Source organism: Lissotriton vulgaris, unplaced genomic scaffold, assembly GCF_964263255.1.
Source record: "Lissotriton vulgaris unplaced genomic scaffold, aLisVul1.2 SCAFFOLD_4396, whole genome shotgun sequence".
Taxonomy (NCBI): Eukaryota; Metazoa; Chordata; class Amphibia; order Caudata; family Salamandridae; genus Lissotriton; species Lissotriton vulgaris.
Genome location: NW_028250683.1, coordinates 139,520 through 164,194, shown reverse-complemented (window position 1 = coordinate 164,194; position 24,675 = coordinate 139,520). Strand labels below are relative to the sequence as shown.

General features: G+C 46.6%; 1 protein-coding gene across 1 annotated transcript in view; it reads left to right on the top strand.

The window, feature by feature from the left end:
• Positions 1-6,785: 6,785 nt before the first annotated feature.
• The window catches only part of LOC147663164 (tumor necrosis factor receptor superfamily member 1A-like), an 81,153-nt gene continuing 63,263 nt past the window's right edge, over positions 6,786-24,675 (top strand). Inside the window, exon 1 of the mRNA XM_086950620.1 lies at positions 6,786-6,942. Within this exon, the coding sequence (XP_086806746.1) occupies positions 6,901-6,942 (42 nt within the window). The 5' untranslated portion in view covers positions 6,786-6,900. The remainder of the gene's footprint in view (positions 6,943-24,675) is intronic.

Genomic DNA, 24,675 nt, shown 5'->3' with positions numbered 1-24,675 from the left:
CCTGCCTTCAGCCAGGGGCAAGCAAGCTTTTGTATGTGGCCACCAGAAACCTGCGTGCCAGGTCAAAGCCCTGAAGGAAATATATGTGTCACATACAGGCGTGCAACATTCATTGAGTTTAAAATCGCCCCCACCCCCTTGTCAGCCCGGGATGAGACAGCTTGCCTAGCGCGCGCACAGCCGCGCCGGAGCATTTCACAGGTCTTTAAGGGCCATTAACTTTTTAATGAGGCTTTGTTCAGTTTCACCTCTTCCGAGGCCCCTGCAGCTCCACTCTATGGCTGGAATCTCTCGGCCCCCAGAGAGCAGAGCCTCTCCGAGTCCCGGCTGCTGCAGCCGGTGGTATTTACTGACACTCGAGATTTTTTTTTTATTAAACTGGTACATGTCTGTAAGGTCCGCGGGCCGCCAAGGAAGGCTTGCCGGGCCGCGGGCGGCCCGCGGGCCGTACTATGAGTACCCCTGCTCTAATTAGTTGGCGTGACCAACGTGATCTTGGAGTCACACTTGATCCTAATGCCACACCTCAGGTGAGAATTCAGGAGGTGGAAAATCTTGCTGACATGTTTTCTGGAAAATTTCCATCTGTCTTTGAAGACAAGTTGGGATGTTTAACTGGCTATAAGCATTGTATCAGGCTTAAGAAAAATGCTATCCCTGTAGTAGCGAAGGTTAGAAGGATTCCACTAGCAGAACAGGTAAAGGTACAAGAGGAGTTAGAAAAGTTAGTTTCAAATAACATTATAGTGCCTGTAGAAGCCACGGAATGGTTGTCTCCCATTGTGGTTGCGAAGAAGCCTACCGGCGAGATTCGTTTGTGTATTGACCTAAGAGCGTTGAACAAAGAGGTGGTGGTGGACAGATTTCCGTTACCCAACATAGATGAAATGGTAGGCACATTGGAGGGTGCGAAATACTTCACTACTCTGGATCTGGCATCTGCCTACCACCAGGTAGAACTAGACACTTCTTGTCAGGACTTAACTGCATTTGTAACGCCGATGGGGACTTTTAAGTTCAAAAGGATGCCCTTTGGATTGATATGAGCTGCCTCGGTTTTCCAGCGGATTATGACACACATACTTAAAGGTCTTCTTGGGGTAAAGTGTTACCAGGATGATCTTCTAGTGTATGGGTCGGACTTGCAGGAACACAATGAGCGTGTGTGTGAGGTGTTGAGAAGACTGGCTGATTCTGGTTTGACTCTTAAGAAAGAGAAGTGTAAATTTGGCTTAGAAGAAGTAAATTACCTAGGGCACTGTATTAAGAGTCAGGGTGTTTTTCCTAAATCGGATTTAGTTACCTCCATCAGTAATGTTGCAGAACCTGTCAATAGAGAAGAGTTATTGTCCTTTTTAGGGATGGTAGAATTTTATGGGAAGTTTATTGTACATTTTGCGGACAAGACGAAGAACATGAGGAGACTCACTGGTAAAAGTGCCATTTTTGTCTGGTCAGATGAGTGTAAGAAGGAATTTGAGGGAATAAAAGGGGAATTAAAGAAAGCTCCGTCCTTGCAGGCTTTTGTTCCTGGTTTACCTACGTTCATTTTTACTGATGCAAGTGAAAAGGGATTAGGGGCGGTGTTGGTGCAAAATAAACAAGGCCAAGAGTCTTTAATTGCATGAGCATCCAGGTGCCTCCGTGGTCCGGAGTTAAACTACTCTGTAATCGAAAAGGAGTCATTAGCGATATATTGGGCATTAAAAAAGTTCAAGAATTTAGTTTGGGGGACTAAATTTATTGTTAAATCTGACCATAAGCCTCTGAAGGAAGTATTTTGTAAAAAAGGACTAGATTCCATTTCTTCTCGGATAAGAAGATGGATCATATCTTTACAGGAATTTGACTTTGAAGTCCAGTATTTACTGGGTGTGTCTAACAAGGCTGCTGATTGTTTTTCTAGATTGGTTAAAAGTGATGATACGGGATATGAAGATGACTATGTTGATGTGGATGAATATTTAAATGTTTGTGAGGTCACAGAGGGTGTTGTAAGTAAAGAAGAGTGGAAAGAGGAATTGTCAAAGGATGAGGAGTTGGTTAAAGTAATGTCCTTATTAAAAGATAACAAGCGTCTGGACAAACCTTGGTCTCTGGTTTCTCATGAACCTTCAATTTCAGATGACATGCTAACTCGTGGGTTGAGGTTTATACCTCCTTTTGCTTTAAGGAAAAAATTGCTCTCTCATGCACACTCTGGTCATTTGGGGATAGTAAAAACCAAGGAGATGGTTCGTACTCAGTTTTGGTGGCCAGGAATGGACTTAGAAATAGAACGTTTGGTGAGGGAGTGTGTGGAATGCTGTGCAAGTGATAAGATCCTAAAAGTCAGGCAAATGCCTATGGTGTGTAGGGAGTTACCTGATCATCCCTGGGATGAATTGGCAATTGACATTTTAGGGCCTCTTGCAGGTGTTTCTGACACTCCCTATCTGATAGTCTTAATTGATTTGTATTCACGCTGGATTGAGGTCCGTGCAGTCTGTGAAATTACTTCTAATTCTGTCATAAAGTTTTTATCGGACATATTCTTGAGAGAGAGTTTCCCTAATAGTTTACTGTCAGATAACGGTCCTCAGTTCTGTTCTAGTGTCTTTGAAGATTATCTTAAAAAATGTGGAATAGTACACAAGAGAACATCGTTATATCACCCTGAAGCAAATGGTGCAGTTGAGAGGGTCAATCGTACATTGAAAGAGTGCATTCAGCTCGCAAGAGCTAGTGGCTTGAATTGGAAGGATGCATTAAGAGAAAGAATAGACGCTTATCGTCACTCCCCTCACACGACCACTGGAAAATCTCCTTTTGAGCTATTTAAAGGTAGAGTTCCGAACACGATGTGGTGTCCAGGTTGGATGAACATGAAGAAGGGGTTTGTGGATAATCATGTGGGGGCATGGAGAGAGAGAGAAATTCAGAAACAAACTTGTAGGAAGGCATATTTTGACAATGTCAAACGTGTTAAATTTCATGATGTAAAGGTAGGTGACCTTATAAAAATAAAGGCACCGGTAGGGAGACGGCCGTGGTCCAAGTATACCAATGTTAGGCCTGTCATTAAAGTTTTTGGTAATGCCGTAAAGACAGGATGGGAGGATTTGGAACAAGAGTCGAGTTGTAGTTGTTAAGTCAAAGAACCTTTCTCAGTCTGACTCCGATATCACATCTAATCTGTTTGGCTTAAGCAATTCTTCTCGCTCTTGTCACAACTCTCCATCCAGTTCTCGCTTGAGGAGTCAAAGGTTACGCAGTGCTCCAATGTACATGAAAGATTATGTGTAAATTATGGTCATTGATTTTCGTTTGCTCATCAGTTTCTTTTGTCTTCTTTGCCTCCTTATTTTCTGTTCACTATGTTTTGGTAAAGATGGGAGATGTGTTATGTTGTGTTTTCATACTTGCTTTCCTCCTTCCCACGTTCTAGTCCCTTTTGCTTAGAATAGGAATGTTACTATGTTCTTAGAATAGGAATGTACGTGTGATTCCAGGTCAGTTACGACCTGAAGCTGTTGATGGATGAGGCGAATAAACTGGACTCCTGACCTACACTTGGTTTCCTCTTTAATTCATTCGTGGGGAACACCACAGACCCCTTTTTTATCTACCAAATATCCTCTAGCATGCCTATGCTATAATAACAACAGCGCAACAAATCACCATTCTCGCTGCATCCCAAACACACCTCTCCGTCTTTCTCTACATCATATATAGCCAACGCAACTCTACTTACTGGCCCATAGCTTCTGTTTGTGCAACAGGTGCAGTGACAATGTGCCTCACACAAACCCAAAAATCCACTACTGCTTTAGTTTACCCATATACATATTTCTCTCCCATCCCCAATTTCGCCTCACAATTCCATAGGCATAGCTTCCATTGCTGCAATGATGCCATAACACTTTTCACTCTAACGTGTGCTTTTGATCTGGAACCACTCATGTTGTGCTTTTTAGCGACCGTGTTGCTTCAGAATAGCCACAAACCACAATATTTTTATTGTGCCTACAGTGAAGGGTTGGGGTAGCAGGTGCAGTGGCGCTCTAGCAGGTAGGTGGTAGCGATAACTTGATTACAGCAATTAGTAAGTGTGAGGCGCCTCCAGGACAGGGGAAGACCCCAAACCCCTGAATGAGTGAGGAGCTAGAAGCCCATCCCTCAGTATGAGCAAACAGAATCCTGGGCACACAGATAAATATCAACAGTTGATACAGTAATTAGTAGATGAATGATGTCGACAACGGTAGTTCCCTTTGAAGGTTTTTAATACATGCAGATGTTCTCTAGTAAAAACAACAACGCCAACCGACACGTGTTTCGTCAACAGGTCAATGCCTGTGACTCTTCAGGACTGAGAAGGCGTAGTGAAGGTATCGAGGTTCCGGTGATAATTCCAACCCAGAGTGCGGGTATAACAGGTGATGAAAGCTACGTTAGCAAAGATAGTCAGCCCTGAAGAGTCACAGGCATTGACCTGTTGACGAAACACATGTCGGCTGGCGTTGTTGTTTTTACTAGAGAACATCTGCATGTATTAAAAAACCATCAAAGGGAACTGCCGGTGTCGACATCATTCATCTACTAATTACTGTATCAACTGTTGATATTTATCTGTGTGCCCAGGATTCTGTTTGCTCACAACATTTTTATGTTGTATACCGTCATTTCCTTCCAGTGCTTTCAAAAATATAAACTTTGCTCTTTTACACGCACTTTCAATCATACAGAACCAACTAAAAAGACATGTTGTTCCTTGCCTCCCCCTCTTACACAACAACAATGCCTACAACTCTTCCTTTCCCATCCCTAGCGTACACAACTGCACTTAATGGAAATATCTCAATTATTTGCAACAGATGCAGTAACGCTGTGCCCCTAAAAAGCCATGCAACTCAGATGCATGGTTTCTTACAAAGTTGAAACTGGATCCCAAGATCGCAATTACTTGCACTTCATCCCAAAACAACATGGCTACACTACTGCACACTTTTTAAAACAGTTGCTGAGTGCTTGCGCTGTCATCTAGAAATTGAACGCACATGTCCTTCTGAAGCAACACACCATGGCTGTTTTTCTAGAACCCTTTAACACACGGATTTGAAGTCCCATTCACAGACTCAAGCTTGTGGATAACCGCAAAGATGCAAAGTTGTGCCCTGAAGGAGGAAGTTATCAGTCTGCCATAGTGCGCTATGTGCACTCAACACCTTTCTTCTCAGCAGCGGCACAGCAACCCGGATAATGTGCTACTTGGCTACACACTCATGAGATCAACAAGCATTGGCAAAGTCAATAGGTCTCGCTTTTGGGACCTTATAAGTATTTAGTTATGCAGCACAATATTCTTGGTGCAACAACATCAACTGTTGCGTGGCTAAACACGTATAAGGTCCCAAAGGCGAGACCTATTGGCCAGCCTCGGATTGTAACACGGGCAATGCCCGAGGGGCCGGTGTCTGAGTTCCTGATGTGGGTTGCTTTTTTGACAGTCTGGGGCCGATTTGGGCGGTGTCTCTATTTTCGCACTACAGCCAGCGGCCCAGTGGGTGGCTGAGTGGCCTCTCTGCAGGCAGATGGGCGCTCATTACCACCCCCCCCCCTTGCCACCAACACCGCCCATCCCCCACCCCTGGTTTAGCAACAGGCAGAGGTATCACTCCTTTTGTCTCCTGGCCGGCCCCTTAATGTATGCACATATTGAGCGGAGCAGGGGGCCTCAGTAGAAGTGGCCTCACTTGTTTTCAGGTGGGTTTCACTAGTGTATACTAATGCGTGCATTTTTTAAGCCCCCCTCCTTCTTTTCAATGCACTTACGCTGAAGCAGTGATTTGAGGAAAGGCATTATGCAAATGGGGGGCGATTTTTTTGTGTGTGCCCGGGCCGATTTTCAATCCCAATCCGACCCTGCTATTGGATATGCCAATGCTTGTTGTGTTTGCAAACGCAAAATACATGTTTCGTACATCTAGCCCTACACCCCTCTTTGAATGAAACACTCCTCCTGCCAGAGAGGCACTTTCTTGCGAGTTCCTCCCAGTGCGCAAACTTTAAACTTCTAACATGTTCTCGCTGTCCCAGTCCACCTCGACCCCTTGGCATCTTTTACAACAGCGGCCACGCACGGAGCGACGATACGCCCCACACACTCGGGCTTTCGCTCCGTGCACGCCCCATCACAAAACATAGGACTGGAAGACAAGGTCTGAAGCGAAATCACGGCACTGATGGAAGACCCTCTAAACAACGGTCACTTGACTGAGCGGTATCCTAGATTTTTTCCGGGGGGCCCACGCAGTTACAGGTGTTTTCCCTCACTTTTAAGGCACTCTTGTCCCCTCTATTGGACATGCGCCCCTCTCTCATGTTTTTGCAGTTTTATGTTGCGCAGACTCGACCCGAAGGTACTGGAGCGCTTTACAGGAGCACCGGTTACTGTACACATTATTTTTTTGTAGGCGGGGGTAAATCAATGTGCCCGGAATCACAGGATGTTGAGCCGACGCCGAGACTGGAGCTCGCCTCTCTTCCCCAGTTCCAAAATCGGTAGCTCTGGTTGTTATGCCACGTCCTCTCCCCTGTCCTTCTGTCCCTCTTCTTGAGGGACCCTCTCTCCCTCAGCCGCATTCTCCCCTCTCCAGGCACCCCTCTCTGTACGAGATGTCTCCCTCTCGCGTCTCCTGCCCTGGTGCACCTCCTCCCTGGCACATTCCTGTAAGGGTAACGCAGGGAGGGAGGGACGGAAGCCCGGCGCTCCTCCTCCGCCTCTGACTTCCTCCTACCCTGCCTGTCGCTTGGAGAGGGGCCCCACGGGGAGGGCGCCGCGGGACTTGTGTACAGCGCCCACCGGCGCCTCTAGCCGCCTTGGACGCACGGGTGAGGCCGTGACCGGGACCCCGCAGCATGGTGGGCGGATGTCCGGGGGCCGCCGCCGTCCCGGTGATGGTGAGTACTGGTCTGTACTGGCCTCGTTCTTTTATTTCCACACACTGCCGTCCACTGTTGCGAGACCTGCGCTAGTTCGTGTTGTTGAACACGGTGGGTAGACCGTAGTCAACGGGAGATCGAGAGGTAAACAAACGTCTCAGGTGTGCTGATTCGGGTACTCTGGGTCGGTGACTTAAGTTCTCCTCGGTGGTTTAGTGTTTAGTGCTGTGATGGGCTACTGGGTGACCGTGTACTAGGCGCGTGCTACAGCTATACGTGACGTGTTCGCCAACAAATCTTGTCACGCTGGTATTTGTGATTTCATACTTTCAGTGGTTAAGGCGAAACTACAGGTCCCAGAATGCACCTTTTTTGACTACAAAGCGTGACTCTAGCCCCCCATTTCCTTGTCGAAGGAATGAATCTTAATATAGGATGAATCCACGGCTCAGCGGGAGAACAGGTCCAAGGCATTTCCAGTGATTGACTGTGTGCGGTGAGTAAGTAACACTGCTCGGGGGCCACCCGTTTCCGGCACATGAGGGTGACTTTCAACCCGTTCTGGAATTCCCTGGCAGGTTTGTATTTATTTATAGCGCTTAAAGTGAAAGTAAAAGTATAAAATAGTTCTCAACACAACGCCGACTGAAAGCCAGGCGCTTGCCACGGGACATTTAAGATGTGCTATCCGGTGAGTTTTGTGCAGAGTAACCCCACCCCTTTGTTAGTTTGCTGTGCAAACACTGAACAGTCCGGGGGGCAGTGCGCGCTGGTACCTGTGCCTGACACTGTCTTATGGCAGGGCATACATACTTGTGTCTATAAGGCGGTGTCCAGCTGCTGTTAACGCTGTCGTTCTCTTGACTGTCTCGCCCCATGCCAAGCTGACATCTTAAACCTCCCCGCAGCAGGATTTAACATCAACATATAAAAGTACAGGTGCTCACCATACCCCAGTACCTGCGCGCACCTTTAAATGAACCAAGTGCTGCTTCCTAGCACCCGCCCCTTGAACGCCCTGCAATGTCGTCTGTGTTGACGTCATCCGTTCTCGGGGTGTCATTTACAGGTGCAACGCAATATTATTCGTGGTTCTCCTGATGCCTGTAACCGCAGGACCAACCTGTGCTGTAATCTGACCTATACATTGAGGGGTCAAAGGTTGGCCTCCAAAAGGGGGTGGGGCAGGGTCGGACTGGCCTGTTGGGCAATCAACCAGGCAGTGCCCGAGGGGCTGCTCTCGCACGTCATTGAGTGGGCTGGTGGGGCTGTTCTGACAAGCCAGTGAGGGGGCAGGTGCTCTGGCTGTTACTGGGCCTGTTTTGTGGCCAGCTGGGCCTGTTTGCACTGTTGATTTCCTAGAGAATACCACAAACATTGCCTGCAGCAAGCTTAAACCCCCCTGCCTTCCATATATTGAAAAACATCTGTACAAGTTCTAAAGTGCCCTGATTTGCAAAAACGGATGGGCATTTTTCATAGATATCTTTAATTTACTAATATACACTTTTACTTTTGGTGCCCGGGACCATTTTCTGTCCCAGGGTCCCTAGGGTAAAGTTTCAGGGTGGGAGGGGGCGTCACATGAGAAGTTGCATTTGACGGGCAACTTGCAAATCTATTCTTTAGATTCAGTGTGTATCTTGCAAAAACGGCAACAAAGACACGCAGACAGTAATTCTGTTCCGGCTTACACAATTGAGCTCAAAGAGACTGCACTCAAACGGTATCACTGGGTTGAAGGCAGGTGGGCAACTAGAGCCAAATTTCGGGGGGTAAAAAATATTTTTTTTGGGGGGGGGGGGGGGGGGCAATTCTTCCAACCATAGACAGAGTGACTGAAAGAAGGGGTGAAAACCCAACAAAAGCCTAATTTACAAGTAAATGGTATTTTAAAGACCTATTAAGTACTCGGGTGGGTGCGGCTGCAATGAGATGCTCGCCAGCCCGCGAAGCTGTGTCAGCCCGGGCTGACACGGGGGGGGGGGGGAGGGGGGCAGGCACCCCTGAATGTGTCCCCGTGTCGGCAGATTGCACCCTGGTACAGCAGTGGGGTGGGCCTGCATCTGGCTCAGTAGAAGCTGCTGCATGCGGCTGGTCCCCTTTTCCACCACTGCTTGTACCCGCTCCTTCTCAATGTGTGTTCTTTGGTTAACTAACTTCTGCGTTTGTAAAGCTCACTTTTACCCACAGGTTCAGCTTGGCATTGGATAATCATGTGTATTGTTACCCACCTCAATGGTACTCCTTTTATTGACCCCAGGAGGATAACCGGATGAGTGGACCCACCAAGATTTGAATCTGTGACTTAGAGGGCAAACACAGACCCCTGTAGTAAATGCGTTAGTCCACCGAGCCATGAATGTCTTTTACAGCAGGGAATGCTGGTAGCTGTAGTCCTCTCTGTGTTTGTCACTGGAGGTGCTCTTCTTCTCACTGCAGAATATGTTGTTTTCTCTAAATATTCCTTAGTGCTGTGGGTGGTGATATCTGTAGGTCTCCGAATGTCACTCCTCCCAAGGAATTCTGGGAATTGTAGTTCTGTCTTGTTGCATGGCATGCCGATATGTATAGCGTGCATGGTTTCCTCTCCTTTGATTATGCTCATGTTTTCTGACTTTTGCTGCATTGAATGATAAAACTTATTTTTTTGTATTTGGCATGCTCGTAGGTGTATGTAAGTGACTCTCGCTGCATTGAATGCTGGAACTTGTAGTTTTATTTTGTTACTTGAGGTCATGTTCATAGCTGTAGTGATCTGAGTGACTCGCTGCACTGAATACTGAAACTTGTAGTTTTTTTCTTACTGATGACAATGCTCATATATGTAGTTCTTTGCGTGTCTATTTCTCTAGGGAATGCTAGAATCTGTAGTTCTGTGTTACTGCTGCGTATACTGGTATCTATAGGTCTGTGGTTGTTACTTACAGCCGTATCTGCTTGTATATCTTTAGTTTTCTGAATGTCTCTTGAATTGGTAGTCCTGTCTTCCCGCGGGGCATGGCGTATGGTATCTATAGCTCGGAGCCTCCTTCTGGGATATATCCATATTTCACAATTGTTTTGTTTGCCCCTGAACGCTGTGCTGGACCCAGCTGTTTGCTTAAGGTAACTCTTAAGGTCATGTCAATAGGAAACACATGATCTCATGCAATTGGTTCAGAAAAAGACTCTGTGGACTCTTTCCCGGTGACACATGGACTGCACTAAACCTAGGCCAAGTGAAATGTTGCCTTTGTTACTTTTAACATGTATGGGCCTTGTGCCACTTAGGGCAAACACTTTTTTCATTTTAAGAGACTGTGTGTAAGTAAGCCTTCTCCAGCCACTGGTTACATTTGCTCAGCAGGCTTCCGCCATTGACTCAAGACACTGTAAGTGACATCTTGAATCCGTCCACAGGAGTATTCCAGTCTCACCGTTTTCCTATTGGCTGTTGGACGATGTCCTTCCACCTCCATTAGCCCGGCATCCCATTTAATGCACATCACAAAAAGCGTCTGAGACACCTATAGAGCAAGCACATCTGAAAAGTGGACAATATCGAAAAGAAAGTAACCTTCTTTTTCTGTGGCATTCATTGTGCAGATTCTTTTGTCTGCGTTCACTCTCCGATGTGCATGCCATGCAAACGTCAAGCCGGTTGTATTTGCCAGTGCTTGTTTTCCAAAGTTACCAGATAACGCCATGTCACCAATGACACAGTGCTCCTGTTCTGGGTTTTGGTTAACTACCTGATGCTTTCTGGGAGTGGTAGTCGTCATTCATTTTAGTTGATTAATTTGTACTAACACCTGAAAACAAAGGATTTGCAAGTCATCTAGTAAATTTCTTTTTCACTCTGGTACTTCCAATTAATCTCTCATCACTAGGATGGGTAGTGTTTCCAAAATAATGCTCTAAAAAGTTCTGAGTAGGGAGCTACCCTTTCTAACAGGAAAAGGATTGGGTCAACAATCATGCAAAATACAGAGCTCCTTCTCCTGGATATAATAAATCGTGAGTGATGTACATCCCTAGGGGGACGTTCTCATTGGAAAACAAGGAGTTTGCAATATTGTACGGGTTACCAAATTTACAACTAAACAATCTGTTGGACCCACAAGTACTATGGAAACCTCATGCACATGGACAAAAGTTTTTTTAAAATGTCATTCATTTATTTTATAAAAGTTAAAACTTCATAATAACATGGAACTGTTATATGAAACAACAAGAAATACACTTTCAATTTTTGCAAAAATATACACTCAAATGTTAAAAAAGAGTTATGAGATTAAAAAATGCTATTCTAGCATTGTCTACATCAACATGTTAAAATATCACATTTATTAGTCAAACAATGATAAAGGAACAAACTGTCCACGCGGCGTTTCGGTGCCCTTTTTTTTTGTTCTTGCACCTTCTTCAGGACTCGTTCCCTGTATTGTCACATCTACAAAGATCACAGTACATTTCATGTTATAATGGAATGGGACCTAATGAAATAATAACATTTTTTAACAGTTCCATGTTATTATGAAGTTTTAACTTTTATAAAATAAATGAATGACATTTAAAAAAAAACTTTTGTCCATGTGCATGAGGTTTCCATAGTACTTGTGGGTCCAACAGATTGTTTAGTTGTAAATTTGGTAACCCGTACAATATTGCAAACTCCTTGTTTTCCAATGAGAACGTCCCCCTAGGGATGTACATCACTCACGATTTATTATATCCAGGAGAAGGAGCTCTGTATTTTCCAAAATAATGCTCGCCAGTGAAGTCTTGCTCTGCGTGCTAAAGAGCAGGCCAAGGCAGGATCTCTGACTATTTATCTGGGCCATGTTCTTATTGTGAGAGTGAAATCAAAACCGTTTATTTAGACAACTGTCTTTAAAAATGCAAACAACATTCCTGTACTTAAATCAATATGTGCTATAAAATCTAAATGTGCATCATTTTTATTGCATATACAAACTGCCTGCCCTAATCTTATGGCAAAGCCAAGAAAGGTAATGTTCACATTCACGGCAAAATATGACCTGATGTATTGTATAAAGAGAGGGTAAGAATACAATTTTCACAAAAGTTAAACAAAAAAAAGAGAACTGTTCATTCATAGATGATAAAAAGACCAAGCTTCAACACTCTATTATTTCCTTTTAACTGTATAAAAAAACATAAACTTTCATGATGAATTTACCACTGTCCTTAATCTTAACATTTTCAAGCGGAACCAGTTACTTGACAACAGTTGCAGATGGTTCACCTAAAAGTATTCAATTTGGATGGCAAAAAAGGTTTTTACTCCACTCCCGATTTATGTGATGCCTATTTTATTAATAGTAAAGAAAGTGACATGTCCAGGTAACCCAAACACATCTCTAACTCTAAAACCAATCATCTACAACTGGCCCATCCTACCTTTTATCACTTTAAAGCTACAGCTGGTCCCTTTCAGGATCTCCGGCCAACATAAGACATAACATTTATAATCTCCATCTGCTACAGCGAAAATAGACATCTTAAAAGATGACCTCGCGCCACCTATGACCAGGAAGTAAACCCCAGCTCCCACCAGTACGGAATTAGATATGAGTCTTTCAGACATTTGCCTTCCTGGGGTCTCACACCGATTTTTATTGTCCAAAGAAGTCAACTCCACTCTATACAGAGTATTGGGGATGACTTACCTTTTCAGTGCAGTGTCCACAGAGGGACCCGTGTGTTGGGCATCAAACTTTTACTGTACCTCTGTCATGGAAAATACCCAGATCTTTGTTTTCAAAGTTTTCCAATAAGATTAAAGAACCTGCAAACGAAATATTTACCAGAGATTACATTACCAAGTTTTGGGCCTAAAAGAAAACCAGCTAAATTTAGAGTTCTTTTTAACAAAGCGTAATATTTGTTGTTCTTCTTTTTCACCGAAAACCTATTTGGGATGGGATACTTTTGAAGCACAAAGGCTTTGACACCTATATTGGAGCTCCTCGGTGGTCGAATTTGTTATTCCTAAATCTGCGACCGTACACAAGCTACACAAACATAGGGTATTCAGCAGGGACTGTAGGAGATCAGCCAGATGCAGGCTGAAAGAGGTTCCACGAGCAGACATCCTTTTTTAAGGTATTTTTGACAGAAATTCTCTAAATAACCACATTTTTCAACCTCAAACTGCAGAAACATATTACTATGTTGACCTAACAACAGATAACGAGCCAATTAACAGTTTACAGGAACTCCATTTACTCCATAAGAGTCAAAAAAAGTTGACCAGTGAAAAGGCTGCCGGAAATCATCAAAGTGGCAACAAAGCTGTCCCAGCAACTCCACCAATTTCTGGGTGATCGCTTAGAGGTCAAAATAACCCCTTTAAAACCTCTCTGTTCTTGAAGCACTACATTATTAAACGCTATCCACCCATTTATCTGGACCTCTAAAATCCTGGAGATAATGTTGGGGCATACACCAATTTAAGAAACTAAACCGCATTTTGCAGAATCTCTCTGAGCGGTCTGTTAACAATGGTTACGTTGATTTCCCACACCATGGGTGGTAAAGCTTGCCAGTCATGCTAGCCATCGGAAAATATAGTACACGTTGAGGAATCCACCAATTGGCACTGTGATGTACTACAATTTTGGGAAATTACCTCGCCCCAACCTCCCAACTCATTTTCCTACATAATTTTTTACATTTTGAAGCTAGCAACCAATTCTTTAGGTTTTGCCTAGCGAAAGCTGCGCTCTGCGCAGCTTTTTCGCGCAGGCGAAAACCTGATGAGAACTGTAGTGTGCTTTGGTTCGGCCCTCGCCATTCATTGGCTGGCTCCGTAAATGGAGCCTTGCCATTGGACGAGGGGCCTGTCCGTCAATGCCGGACCAGACACGGGGGCGTTCCTGACATTCTTTGGCTTTTGCCGACGTCATGCAACGCCGGGAACGCCCCCGAGTCTGGTCCGGCATTGCCGGCACTTCTGCGTCTCTCCTGCCCCGTGACTGGCCGGCCGGCCAATCCTAGCGCGGCCGGCCGGAAGTGCCCGCCCCCCGCAGCCCGGGGGAAGAAGGAAGACGGCAAGCAGTATGGCGGCGCCCGCGGGGCTCCCGTGGCCTGGAGGGAACCCCGGGAGATGCGGAGGACGTTGCCGGTCTCCCATGCCGAAGAGGGAGACCGGAGAAGTGCCGCCGTCGCAAGGTGCAGGTGAGTCGATTTGTGCTCCCGTCCCCGTTCCCGCCCCCCTCCCGCTGGTGACCGTGCTTTCCTGTTGTCTCAGCCAGGCCCGCTCCCCGCAGACTCCCCTCCCCCTGGTCTCCGTTGTTCCCACCCCCTCTCCTGCTCGCAGCGTCTCCCGTCCCCGTTCCCGCCCCCCTCCCGCTGGTGACCGTGCTTTCCTGTTGTCACCCACGGATGGCCGAAGAGCCCTGGTGAGACACTTGCCCTGGACATGGGACACTCTGTATCTCTGATTCGAACATGGTAGACACACCGACAGGAGAAGAGCCAGAGCCCAGCATAGCTTCAATGACACACACACACGTGGCGCGAGACAGCCTGGGACCCCCTGCAGCACAGACCATGGGAGACACACTGACCAGAGGACAGCCACCGATCCCTGCATAAAGTCACTACAGCCACTCCCCGAGTGAGGTGCAGCCAGTGAGTGGCTGTGCCAGGCCCCAGCCCCGCCAGCCTACCTGAACTTCGGGCACAGTGAAGACTTCGGCGTCCGTGGCGCAGGCCACCAGGGTGCGGGCGTCGACGTCCATGGTGCGGGCGGGCATCCCTCCTGCCCTCTGCAGGGGTCGAGGTGAAAGTAACCGCTGGAGGAGACCTGTCCAGACACAGCCACTCCGGTGCGGGGGTTGGAGCGTGCGGTAACCTCGGACGCAGGCCGCTCACTCCCAGGCCTGGCCGGCGGCACAGCCCTGCCCTACGCCAAGGTCTGTGAGAGGTATCTTCAGACGGGTGTCTGGAGAGGGGTGCGGTAATTACAGACCTCAGCCTTGAGGCCGGTGTGCGATAACTTCAGATGCAGCCGTATGCACACAACCCTGGCAGGGTGCACACTTCACAGCGCCCCTGGAGGATGGAGACCGGTGTGCATGAACTTCAGATGCAGCCGAATGCACACAGCCCTAGCATGGTGCACAGCGCCCCTTGGAGGATGGAGATCGGTGTGCGGTAACTTCAGACCGGTGTGCGGAGGACAGTGTGCGGTGATGTCAACACCGGCCAGATGCACAGTCCCCTTCCCTTGCACGGTGCGGCAACTTCAGACCGGTGCGTGGTGGTCGGTGTGCGGTAACATCAGTTGCAGCTGCATACACACAGCACAGCTCTGGCAGGGAGCACAGCCACTCTCTGGAGTATGCAGATCGCTGTGCGGTAACTTCAGATCTGTGTGATGCGGTCGGTATGCGGTAACGTCACTCGCAGTCTGTGCACGCACCTCCTTGGCCGGCTGCACAGTCCCCCTTCCGTGAGTTGACGTCGGTGTGCGGTAACTTCAGGCGCAGCACGTTCACACATAGCCCCCCTGCGGTGCGTGGAAGTCGGTGAGCGGTAACATCAGACCGGTGCGGTGTGCGGAGAGGTGAGCTGTAACTTCAGACCGCTGCGTGGAGGTCGGTGTGCGGTATCATACGGTGCGGGGAGGTCGGTGTGCTTAGGTAGCAGGCCCGGTTCTAGCAGGGGGGCCGGGTGGGCCAGGCCCACCCAACCATGACCTTTGGCCCACCCAATCATGGAAGAAGAGGCCATGGAGAAGGCACCTGGTAAGTGCTTCATCAATCTCGATGTCAGAATGTCGAAATGTTGTTTCATGGTCTTTAAAACTGAAATTGGGTTGGGGTTAGAGGTGTGCGAGGAAACAAATGAACAGGGAGAGCCGAGATCAGGCTCTGGCTTGGCTCTCAGAGCCATGCACAATCCGAGCCCTGAAAATGTTTGCTTTGTAAAATATATAACAAACATCACGTAAAATATGATACACTTTTTAAAAATGTTATGAGACTGTATTTCTTTGACTTAAGTATGTCACAATATAGCGCTGCACTAAGACACATTTTTTAAAAGTGATGTTTTTTAAACATGAGCTTAGAGTCAGTCATTCCTGCCCCATCCTCACACTGGTGACAGTGCTATTAGTGAACTAACAGGCAAGACAGTTCTCACGTGGACCCTGTATGTGGCCTTGATTATTATATACCAACATTAGTCTATTAAATGAAACGCAATAGCTTTTGTATAGTTAGTTTTCTAATTCATGAATTTGAATGTGCTTTTATGTGCAAATGTGAAAAAAATTGAGTTTTGGTGAAATAAAATTTTTGCCCAAGCTCACACAATTTAAGTGGAGGTGCTGCAATTTATCCAGGTTTTATGTTTTCACTTTGTACAAATCAGCCGCTTAATGGCTATTTGTCTCTCCTTCATATGTTATTGATTTGTTTTTACCACCCAGTTTTTCTGAGATTTTTATATAGTGTGAGATATTGAAGCGTTCACATGAACACCATTTATATTATACAAGGTCACATTCATTTATTTTAGGCATTTGAGATTTGCACAGGATTTTGAGCCAACACCATGACTCAAACCTAGCTTGTTCAGTTCCAAAGTTGGAAGCTCTTGCTGTAACGCCACCCCCTGATGAGATTGAGGGTAGCATGCAAAAGGTACATAATAGCTCAGTTCATTATGGGCTCGAATTTCCAACAGGAAGCAGGCTTCAGGATCAAGCCTGGATGAAGCTTTCAGTGCCTGTCTTCCTAGTGCGAAATGTCAAGGCGCAGGTGTGGTAACAGCTACCTCCTTAACCTGAAACTGCTATTACAATCTTCATGGAATCTTGGTGCTGTTGCAAAAGCCTAGCCTGCTGGAAATTATACAAGTTGAGCTGTTGGGCATAGACCTCAGCTGCTACTCTAAAATAACACTCTAGATGCTCTTTATGCCGGTTTGGAAGAAGATATGATGTAAAACTTGGGATTACAATTGACAAAAATTGGACGTACATTGGCCCACCCAAACAAACCATTGGCCCATCCAAATCAAAATTCCTGGAACCGGGCCTGTTGGGTAGAGCTGCGTGCGGTAACTTCAGACGCACCTCACACGCAGCCCCGGCGAGCTGCAGTGCCCCCTCCGCCCGCCCTGCAGCCTCACACGGTCCTCTCCCGCCTCACACGGCCGATGACGACAGCGCGGGCCCGGCGGACGCGAATCCATTCTCCCCGCGCCCTCTTATCTCCGGGCGCTGCGGCGGAACATGATTATGAGCTAAATTTGAACTGGGAGCGGATCGATGCACCCCCGTGTGCGCCGCCGGGCCTGACGCACGCATGTGTGGGGGGGGGGGGCGCTGTGTGTGTGTGGGGGGGGGCTCTCTGTGGGTGTTTGTGTGTGGCATTTGCGAGATATTAAGCTATTGGCATTGTAAATGACAATGCCATTTATTTATGTTAAAAAAAACATAAATAAAAATAATGTCAAGAGCAATGCCAATAGCTCTAACTTTAACAAAGGCAAAACCATTGCATTGTAAATGCTTGTTTAAAGTTAGCAAGCAATTCTACATCTACTGCATTACTTAAAATAAGGGGAGATGTATGTGATTTCATAAACAAATGGTTTCCTAGAATACTGTTACTGATAATCGATTTTACCTAAACTGTTTAATAGAAATTTGCAGTATGAACAATATTTACCATTTCATAGAGACCACTTGTTAGAATGTCATTTTTTTTAATTGGCTTGTGGATTCTTATTTTTTGAAGATGTAAATGCAATGGCTGCAGGTCTTAGTTTCAGAAACATTTTTGTCGGAGGTATTTATTTCAATGCTTTAGTTCATGGAATAGTTCAAAGGTATCTTTCACAGTGTCAAACAATTACTTTAGATTTCTCCAATTTGCTGACACTGCGCCACCCCTAAACGCCATTCATCCTTTACCTTCTCAGAACCCCTCATCATTATTTGTCCCTGCCCTCTAAAACTCAGCACTATGGCTGAACTACACCCATTCCTGACCCCTTAAAACTCTTTCTACCCCTTAACTCTGCCGATCTCTGAACCTTGTAACCCCTCACTACACATAAATTGCACCCATCCGTGATAGGTAAACTACACCCGTCCCTGAGCTCTAAAACCCCCACTATCCCAACACTCCACCCATTCCTAAACACCAAAAACTCTTGTTACACCTAAATCCCATCCATCCCATCTCCTAATAACCTCATAACACCCCCCCTAAACTCAACCCATTCCTGAACTCTAAAGACACCCTTCTACATCTAAACTCCACCGATCCTTGTGTCTTTAAACAGTACAACCTTTCTAACTCCCATCCATACCTAAACCCTAAAACTTTCAACCCATAAACTCCACCAATCCCTGACCCCTAAAACCTACACTACCCCTAAACTCTGCCCATCACCGAACCTTAAAAACACTCACCAGCTGTAAATGCTGCCCATCTGTGAAACCTAAAAAACCCTTGACACCCTTACACTCCACCCACCCCATAACCGTAAAAATCCCTCACCACTCCTAAACACACCTAAAAAAAACCCTCACCACCCCTAAACTCTATCCATTCCTGGTCCCTAAAAAAAAGTAATTACCGCTAAACTTAATTCATCCCAGAACGCTAAAAACCCATTTCTACTCCTCAAATCCACCCATCCCTGAATCCAAAAATTCCTCACTACCCATAAACTCCACTCAAGTTCAACGTAATTTTGGATTTTTCTTTAATTATATTTCCTTTTGAATTCTTCATTTTAATTTTCGATTTATTTATTTTTCCTTAAAATTTGGTTTCCATGATTTGGTGTCCTCCAATGTGGTTTCTCAGTTTTTGTTTATCCATTAATGTACACACATCAGCAAGGGGATGTGACAGTCCTACAAGTTAGACAAAAATTATGACCAGGAACTTCAAGATCATGAATCCATTTTTTTCATGTTGAGCATTTGTGCTTCTTGAAATAGTTTGAGAGACTGCCGGGTTGTTTAAAACATTGTCCCTACTTAAGAAATTTGCGACATCCCCCTCTTTATCATAATTAATTTCAAACTCCGTAGTAAGTTGAAACTCCCACAACATATTCTAATACTTTAAGTTGGAACAAATACGTAGTCTCTGGGTGTAGGAAGTTGGAATAGGGAGCGTGCTTCCTTGTGAGGGTGTTTCAAATTTAACTTGATCTACAATCATTGTATGCTCATCGGTTCCTTCTTTATCACTAACTTTAAAAACTATACTCATAAAAAAATTCTGCTGAAACAGACATATAATCTGTGGTTGCTATTGAAGCAAAATCTAAAAGTACACTGACCGGAACGTCGAAAGAGGAAACTGGCCTCATGCACACACGGTTTTAACTGAGACAGCATTGTTCCCATAACCAAGGCATTCATCTCAGGAGCCTCGCTAGAAGGCACATAATATACTAGGAGAGATCTTTCAAGCAAACATTGAAGGGATCAGGGTTAATTTGCAGGTTAAATTCCTCCCTCACCACCTTTGTTGGGGGATTTGATTATCAAAATCTTGGCTAATCGTTTTGCAGCATGACCAGTGAAGTTAACTGTTGTATATTTATACTTACTTCAATATGGCTACTTGGTGTCGGTAGTCCTTTCTTAGTGTTCCTTTCTTACCTATCTCCCATAGTACCTAAGAGTGTTCTCTCTAGTATGTGAAGATTCCAGCCTTGGCAGTTGATGGTCTGGTCAGATGTGAGGTTCACTGCTCTGCTGTCTTATCTTGAACTATCTTAATAAATCCAACGTAATAACCTGAAGATGTGTCCTGCTACCTACCTAAACTACTTACAACATTAACCCTGAGCTTTTTTCTTAAACTGCACTTAAAAGTTTACGGATTATATGTAAATGTAAATTGATACTTGTATAGCGCACTACTCACCCGCAAGGGTCTCAAGGCGTTTGTACGAATACCGCTGTGGAACCCATCCTGGCTTTCCCTGTGAGGCGTCCACTCCTGGGCACCCCCCAAGGTGGAGGCCAGGCATCCTTGGCATTGTGGGGGCCGTTGTGGAGATTAAGCAAGCTATTGCCCAGAGTTGCAGAGTGGGACTCCATGATTGGAATAGGCACCGAGGCGAGAATTATCAGGTCCGTGGAATTTTGAGCCCAAGACCTGCCGAGGCGGGGAATTGAACCCTGGTCCCAGGCTAGACCTCTGCATCAGGTACTTCCCATCAGCATAAAATAAAGCAAAAACATCTCATGCCCATTTACTATCTATTAAGGTATATCTACTACAGTCTTGAGTCAAAAGGTCTCCCACCGGGTGAGCCCAATGGTTTCTAATAGCAGGTAGGTCAATAGCTAAGTCTCCACCTATAGAAGTGCGCCCCCCCCAACCACACCTCCAGGAGTAAAAGAATTGAATAGTGCGTCAGACATTTGCAGAGCATCCATCCAAAGCCCTGCCAACCCTGGACCAGTCTACCCCAAGAAGCGAGCATCACAAATCCACCCCCTCTGTCTTAGTACACAATAGAAACCTCATAATATCCCACGAATTATGGCCAGGAGTAAATGGAGCTTGACACAATATATCTCCAATTTGTTTGGGAAACTTTTGTTTGCTTCCCTTTGGGAACATTCTAAAACTCTCATATGATTAGATTTAATATTATTACAAATTTATTTCCAATTTTTGTTGGTAAACTGGTCAGTTGTTTGAATTATCGTGGCAGAGGAGCTTGCGAAACCCAAGTCCAGAGAAAACCTGTCCGCACCATGTTTAGGTCCTCATCCTGGGCTCCTCGCCCTCCGCCTGGGACGACTCCTGGTGGCCCCCCGCCCTGGGCACCGCACCCAAACCGACGAACCACACACGCAACCTGGGCTTCATCCTGGACTCCTCCCTCTCCATGACCAGGCAAGTCAACGCCGTCTCCTCGTCGTGCTTCAACATCCTGCGCATGCTTCGGAAGATCTTCTGGTGGATCCCCACGGAGACCAGGAAGACCGTCACCCAGGTCCTCGTCACCAGCCGACTGGACTACGGCAACGCCCTCTACGCCGGAACCACCGCCAAGCTCCAGAAGAGACTCCAGCGGATCCAGAACGCCTCAGCCAGACTCATCCTCGACATCCCACGGAACAGCCACATCTCCGGACACCTGAGAGACCTGCACTGGCTCCCCGTCAACAAAAGAATCACCTTCCGGCTCCTCACCCACGCACACAAAGCCCTTCACGATCAAGGCCCGAGCTACCTCAACAACCGAATCAACTTCTACGCTCCCAAACGCCACCTCCGATCGGCCAGCCAAGCCCTCGCCGCCGTCCCACGCATCCATAGAGCCACAACAGGAGGAAGGTCCTTCTCCTACCTGGCCGCCAAGACCTGGAACTCCCTCCCGGCCGACCTGCGCCTGACCCAAGACCACCTCTCCTTCAGGAAGAAGCTCAAGACCTGGCTGTTCGAGCAGTAACGGCACCCCCCCCCCCCCCCCCCCCCCCCCCCCCAAGCGCCTTGAGACCCTACGGGTAGGTAGTGCGCTCTACAAATGTCTTTGATTGATTGATTAGGATTTTTGATTCTCTGCCAATTGATAAAACAAACTTATTTTCTGGGATTAACTGCAAACCTTCCTGTCCTACAACATTAGCTGCTTCTACAATAATATTTTCACAAAACAAAATACAAAGCTAGCTTTGAGTTCTCACTCCACTTCATAGCTACAAAGCATAGTCATTTAATCTGAAGAAGCACATGACTACTCTTAAAAACAGAAAGTTTCTTCACAGCATGAATAGGCCTACATTTCTGTAACTTTTTAACTTGATCCATCGCATTCAGGAAGCAAGTAGGTTCACCTGGCTGAACTGGAGTGTATACATTGTGAATTTGTATGACATACCTTTATTCCATCTGTCATTAGCCCAGAGGTGCATCTCTTACCATGTAACACAAAGTGAGAAGCACACATGCACGAAAGAGTAAAAAAATATGAAGTTCCTCTGCAGGAAATATATCCCTCCAAAGAACCAAGGCTCAGAGTTACATCAATCCTCAATGACTGTTGGTGCACGCTGCTGGGAATGGACATTTCAACATATGACACATGCCGGGACTCTTAATTTGGCTGGAACATTAGTCCTGGATTGGAAATTGATAATTCACCTCACTTGAATGAGGATTTGCTGGTTTGACACATGCCTTCTAAACATTTATTGAATGTGGGCACGTGCCTGAAATAATATGGGGGACAACTTAGCTACAACTTAAAGCACCATTTAGGTTCCACAGCAGTTCTCAAAAATTTCTGCCCTGAAGAACTCCCTATGCCCAAGGTTGAAACATGTTGGCTGTGTCCTTGTCTCTGCTTCTAAAGTGCAAGAAAAATAAAATAAAAAATGAATTTCCAGTGAAAATTCTATGCTTTGTGATGTCTGGTTCCTGTAATATGACATTGTTGTAACTCTGTTCTTTGATTATTTGGAGGGATAAATTTCAGGCAGAGATTTTGTTTTTTTGCTCTTTTGTGCATGTGTGCTTCTCGCTTTGTATTACATTGTATTTAATTTGGATTCTTTTGGGTGATTGGCCCTAAGAGTGAGCTCCTATTCTTTGAGGGAACTATGCAGAGTGCGGCAATACTATTTCACAATCATTCTGGCAGTTTTGGTATTTTGGCTTTTAACATAGATTTTATTTCTTTGTGATTAAGAACTCCTACTTGTTACATAATGCAACAACCACTACTTTCTCTCTGCCATCTCGATCTAGTTTACTATCCATCCAGGTTTACTCTTGATATTAGTATCTTTCCTTTTTTTTCTCAAAGTGCCACCAAGTCCTCAGCAATTTCATCACACTTTGCCCAAGTGGATTTTACTGTCTTAGAAAAAGGTCTAGTATTCCTCCTCTTTCGGTGTCCAGAAAAATAACCAGCCTCCAAGACTGCCCTCCGAGTCCTTACGAGACTTTCAGTACGCGCATGAGCCAGTGTCAGACTCTGTGAAAGAGTGTACCCTGCCCTTAGTTCTAGGATGGGGTTGAAAAGTCATGCGATGGCCCTGATGATTGGTTCATCAAGACTGCTCAAATAATGCAAACATTTGAACCCCAAAAACATCCAGGTGCTGCTAAATACTCTGTTTGAATTCCCGGCTGCTGATTTAAAAACATTTTTTTTTAGGTCAAGCCTACTAGACGGCGCATGCACTGTCTGTTGTGACTTATTATGACTTACCAAGAACACAGAGGCGCTAGGAGCCTGCCCACTGCTTAACATTGGTTTGCTTTCAAGTCCCTCTTATTGGGTGGGCCCGGTGGAGGTATTCATCCGGTAAGATGGACCCCCTGCGCAAGGTCACTCCGGTAGGAGGGTGGGACCTTGCTTGGTCTGGACCTGGGGCTGCCTGTCATTGACCGTGACGTATGAATGCGCTGGAGTCTTTTCTGGAGTTTGGCTGTGGTTCCAGCGTAGAGGGTGTTCCCGTAGTCCAGACTGCAGGTGACAAGGGCCTGGGTGACCGTCTCCCTGGTTTCGGTGGGGATCCATCAGAAGATCTTTCGGATCATGCGCAGGGTGTTGAAGCAGGTGGACGAGACGGCGTTGACTTGCTCGGTCATCGTGAGGTAGGAGTCCAGGATGAAGCCCAGGTTGCATGCGTGTTCCGTTGGCTTGGGTGCGGTGCCCAGGGCAGGGGGCCACCAGGAGTCGTCCCAGGCAGAAGGAGATGGTCCAAGGATGAGGACTTCCGTCTTGTCTGAGTTCAGTTTCAGACGGCTGATCTTCATCCATTCTGCGACGTCTTTCATTCCTTCCTGGAGGTTGGCTTTGGCGGTGGCGGGGTCGTTGGTGAGGTCGTTGGTGAGGGAGAGGATCAGCTGGCTGTCGTCGGCGTAGGAGATGATGTTGAGGTTTTGTTGGCGAGCGATGGCTGCGAGAGGGCTTATGTAGACGTTGAAGAGGGTGGGGCTGAGTGAGGATCCTTGCGGAACGCCGCAGATGACTTCGGTGGCCGTGGATCGGAACGGGGGGAGGCGGACTCTCTGGGTTCTTCCGGCGAGGAATGAGATGATCCACTCCAGTGCCGCTTTTTGGATTCTGGTGTTGCTGAGGCGCTGTATCAGGGTGCGGTGACATACGGTGTCGAAGGCTGCTGAGAGGTCCAGGAGGATGAGGGCAGCAGTTTCCCCGTTGTCGAGCAGGGACCTGATGTCGTCGGTGGCTGCGATGAGGGGGGTCTCGGTGCTGTGGTTTGCTCGGAAACCGGACTGTGAGGGGTCGAGGGATCCGTTGGTCTCGAGGAAGGCGGAGAGTTGTCGGTTGACGGTCTTCTCGATGACTTTGGCTGGAAAGGGGAGGAGCGAGATAGGGCGGAAGTTCTTGAGGTCCGTGGGGTCCGCGGTGGGTTTCTTCAGGAGGGCGCTCAGCTCGGCATGTTTTCAGCTCTCCGGGAAGGTGGCGGATGCGAAGGAGCTGTTGATGATGTTCCGGAGTTGGGGTGCGATGATTGAGTCGGCTTTGTTGAAGATGTGGTGTGGGCAAAGGTCGGTAGGGGAGCCAGAGTGGATGGTGTTCATCAGGAGGGTGGTGTCTTCGGTGCTGACAGGGGTCCAGGTGCAGAGGGTGGTGGTGGGGGGCACTGGTTCGGTGGTTGGGTGCGTGGTTTGTGCGCCGAAGCTGTTGTGTATGTCGGCGATCTTGCGGTGAAAGAACGAGGCGAGTGAGTCGCAGAGGTCTTGCGAGGGTGTGATGTCGTTGTTG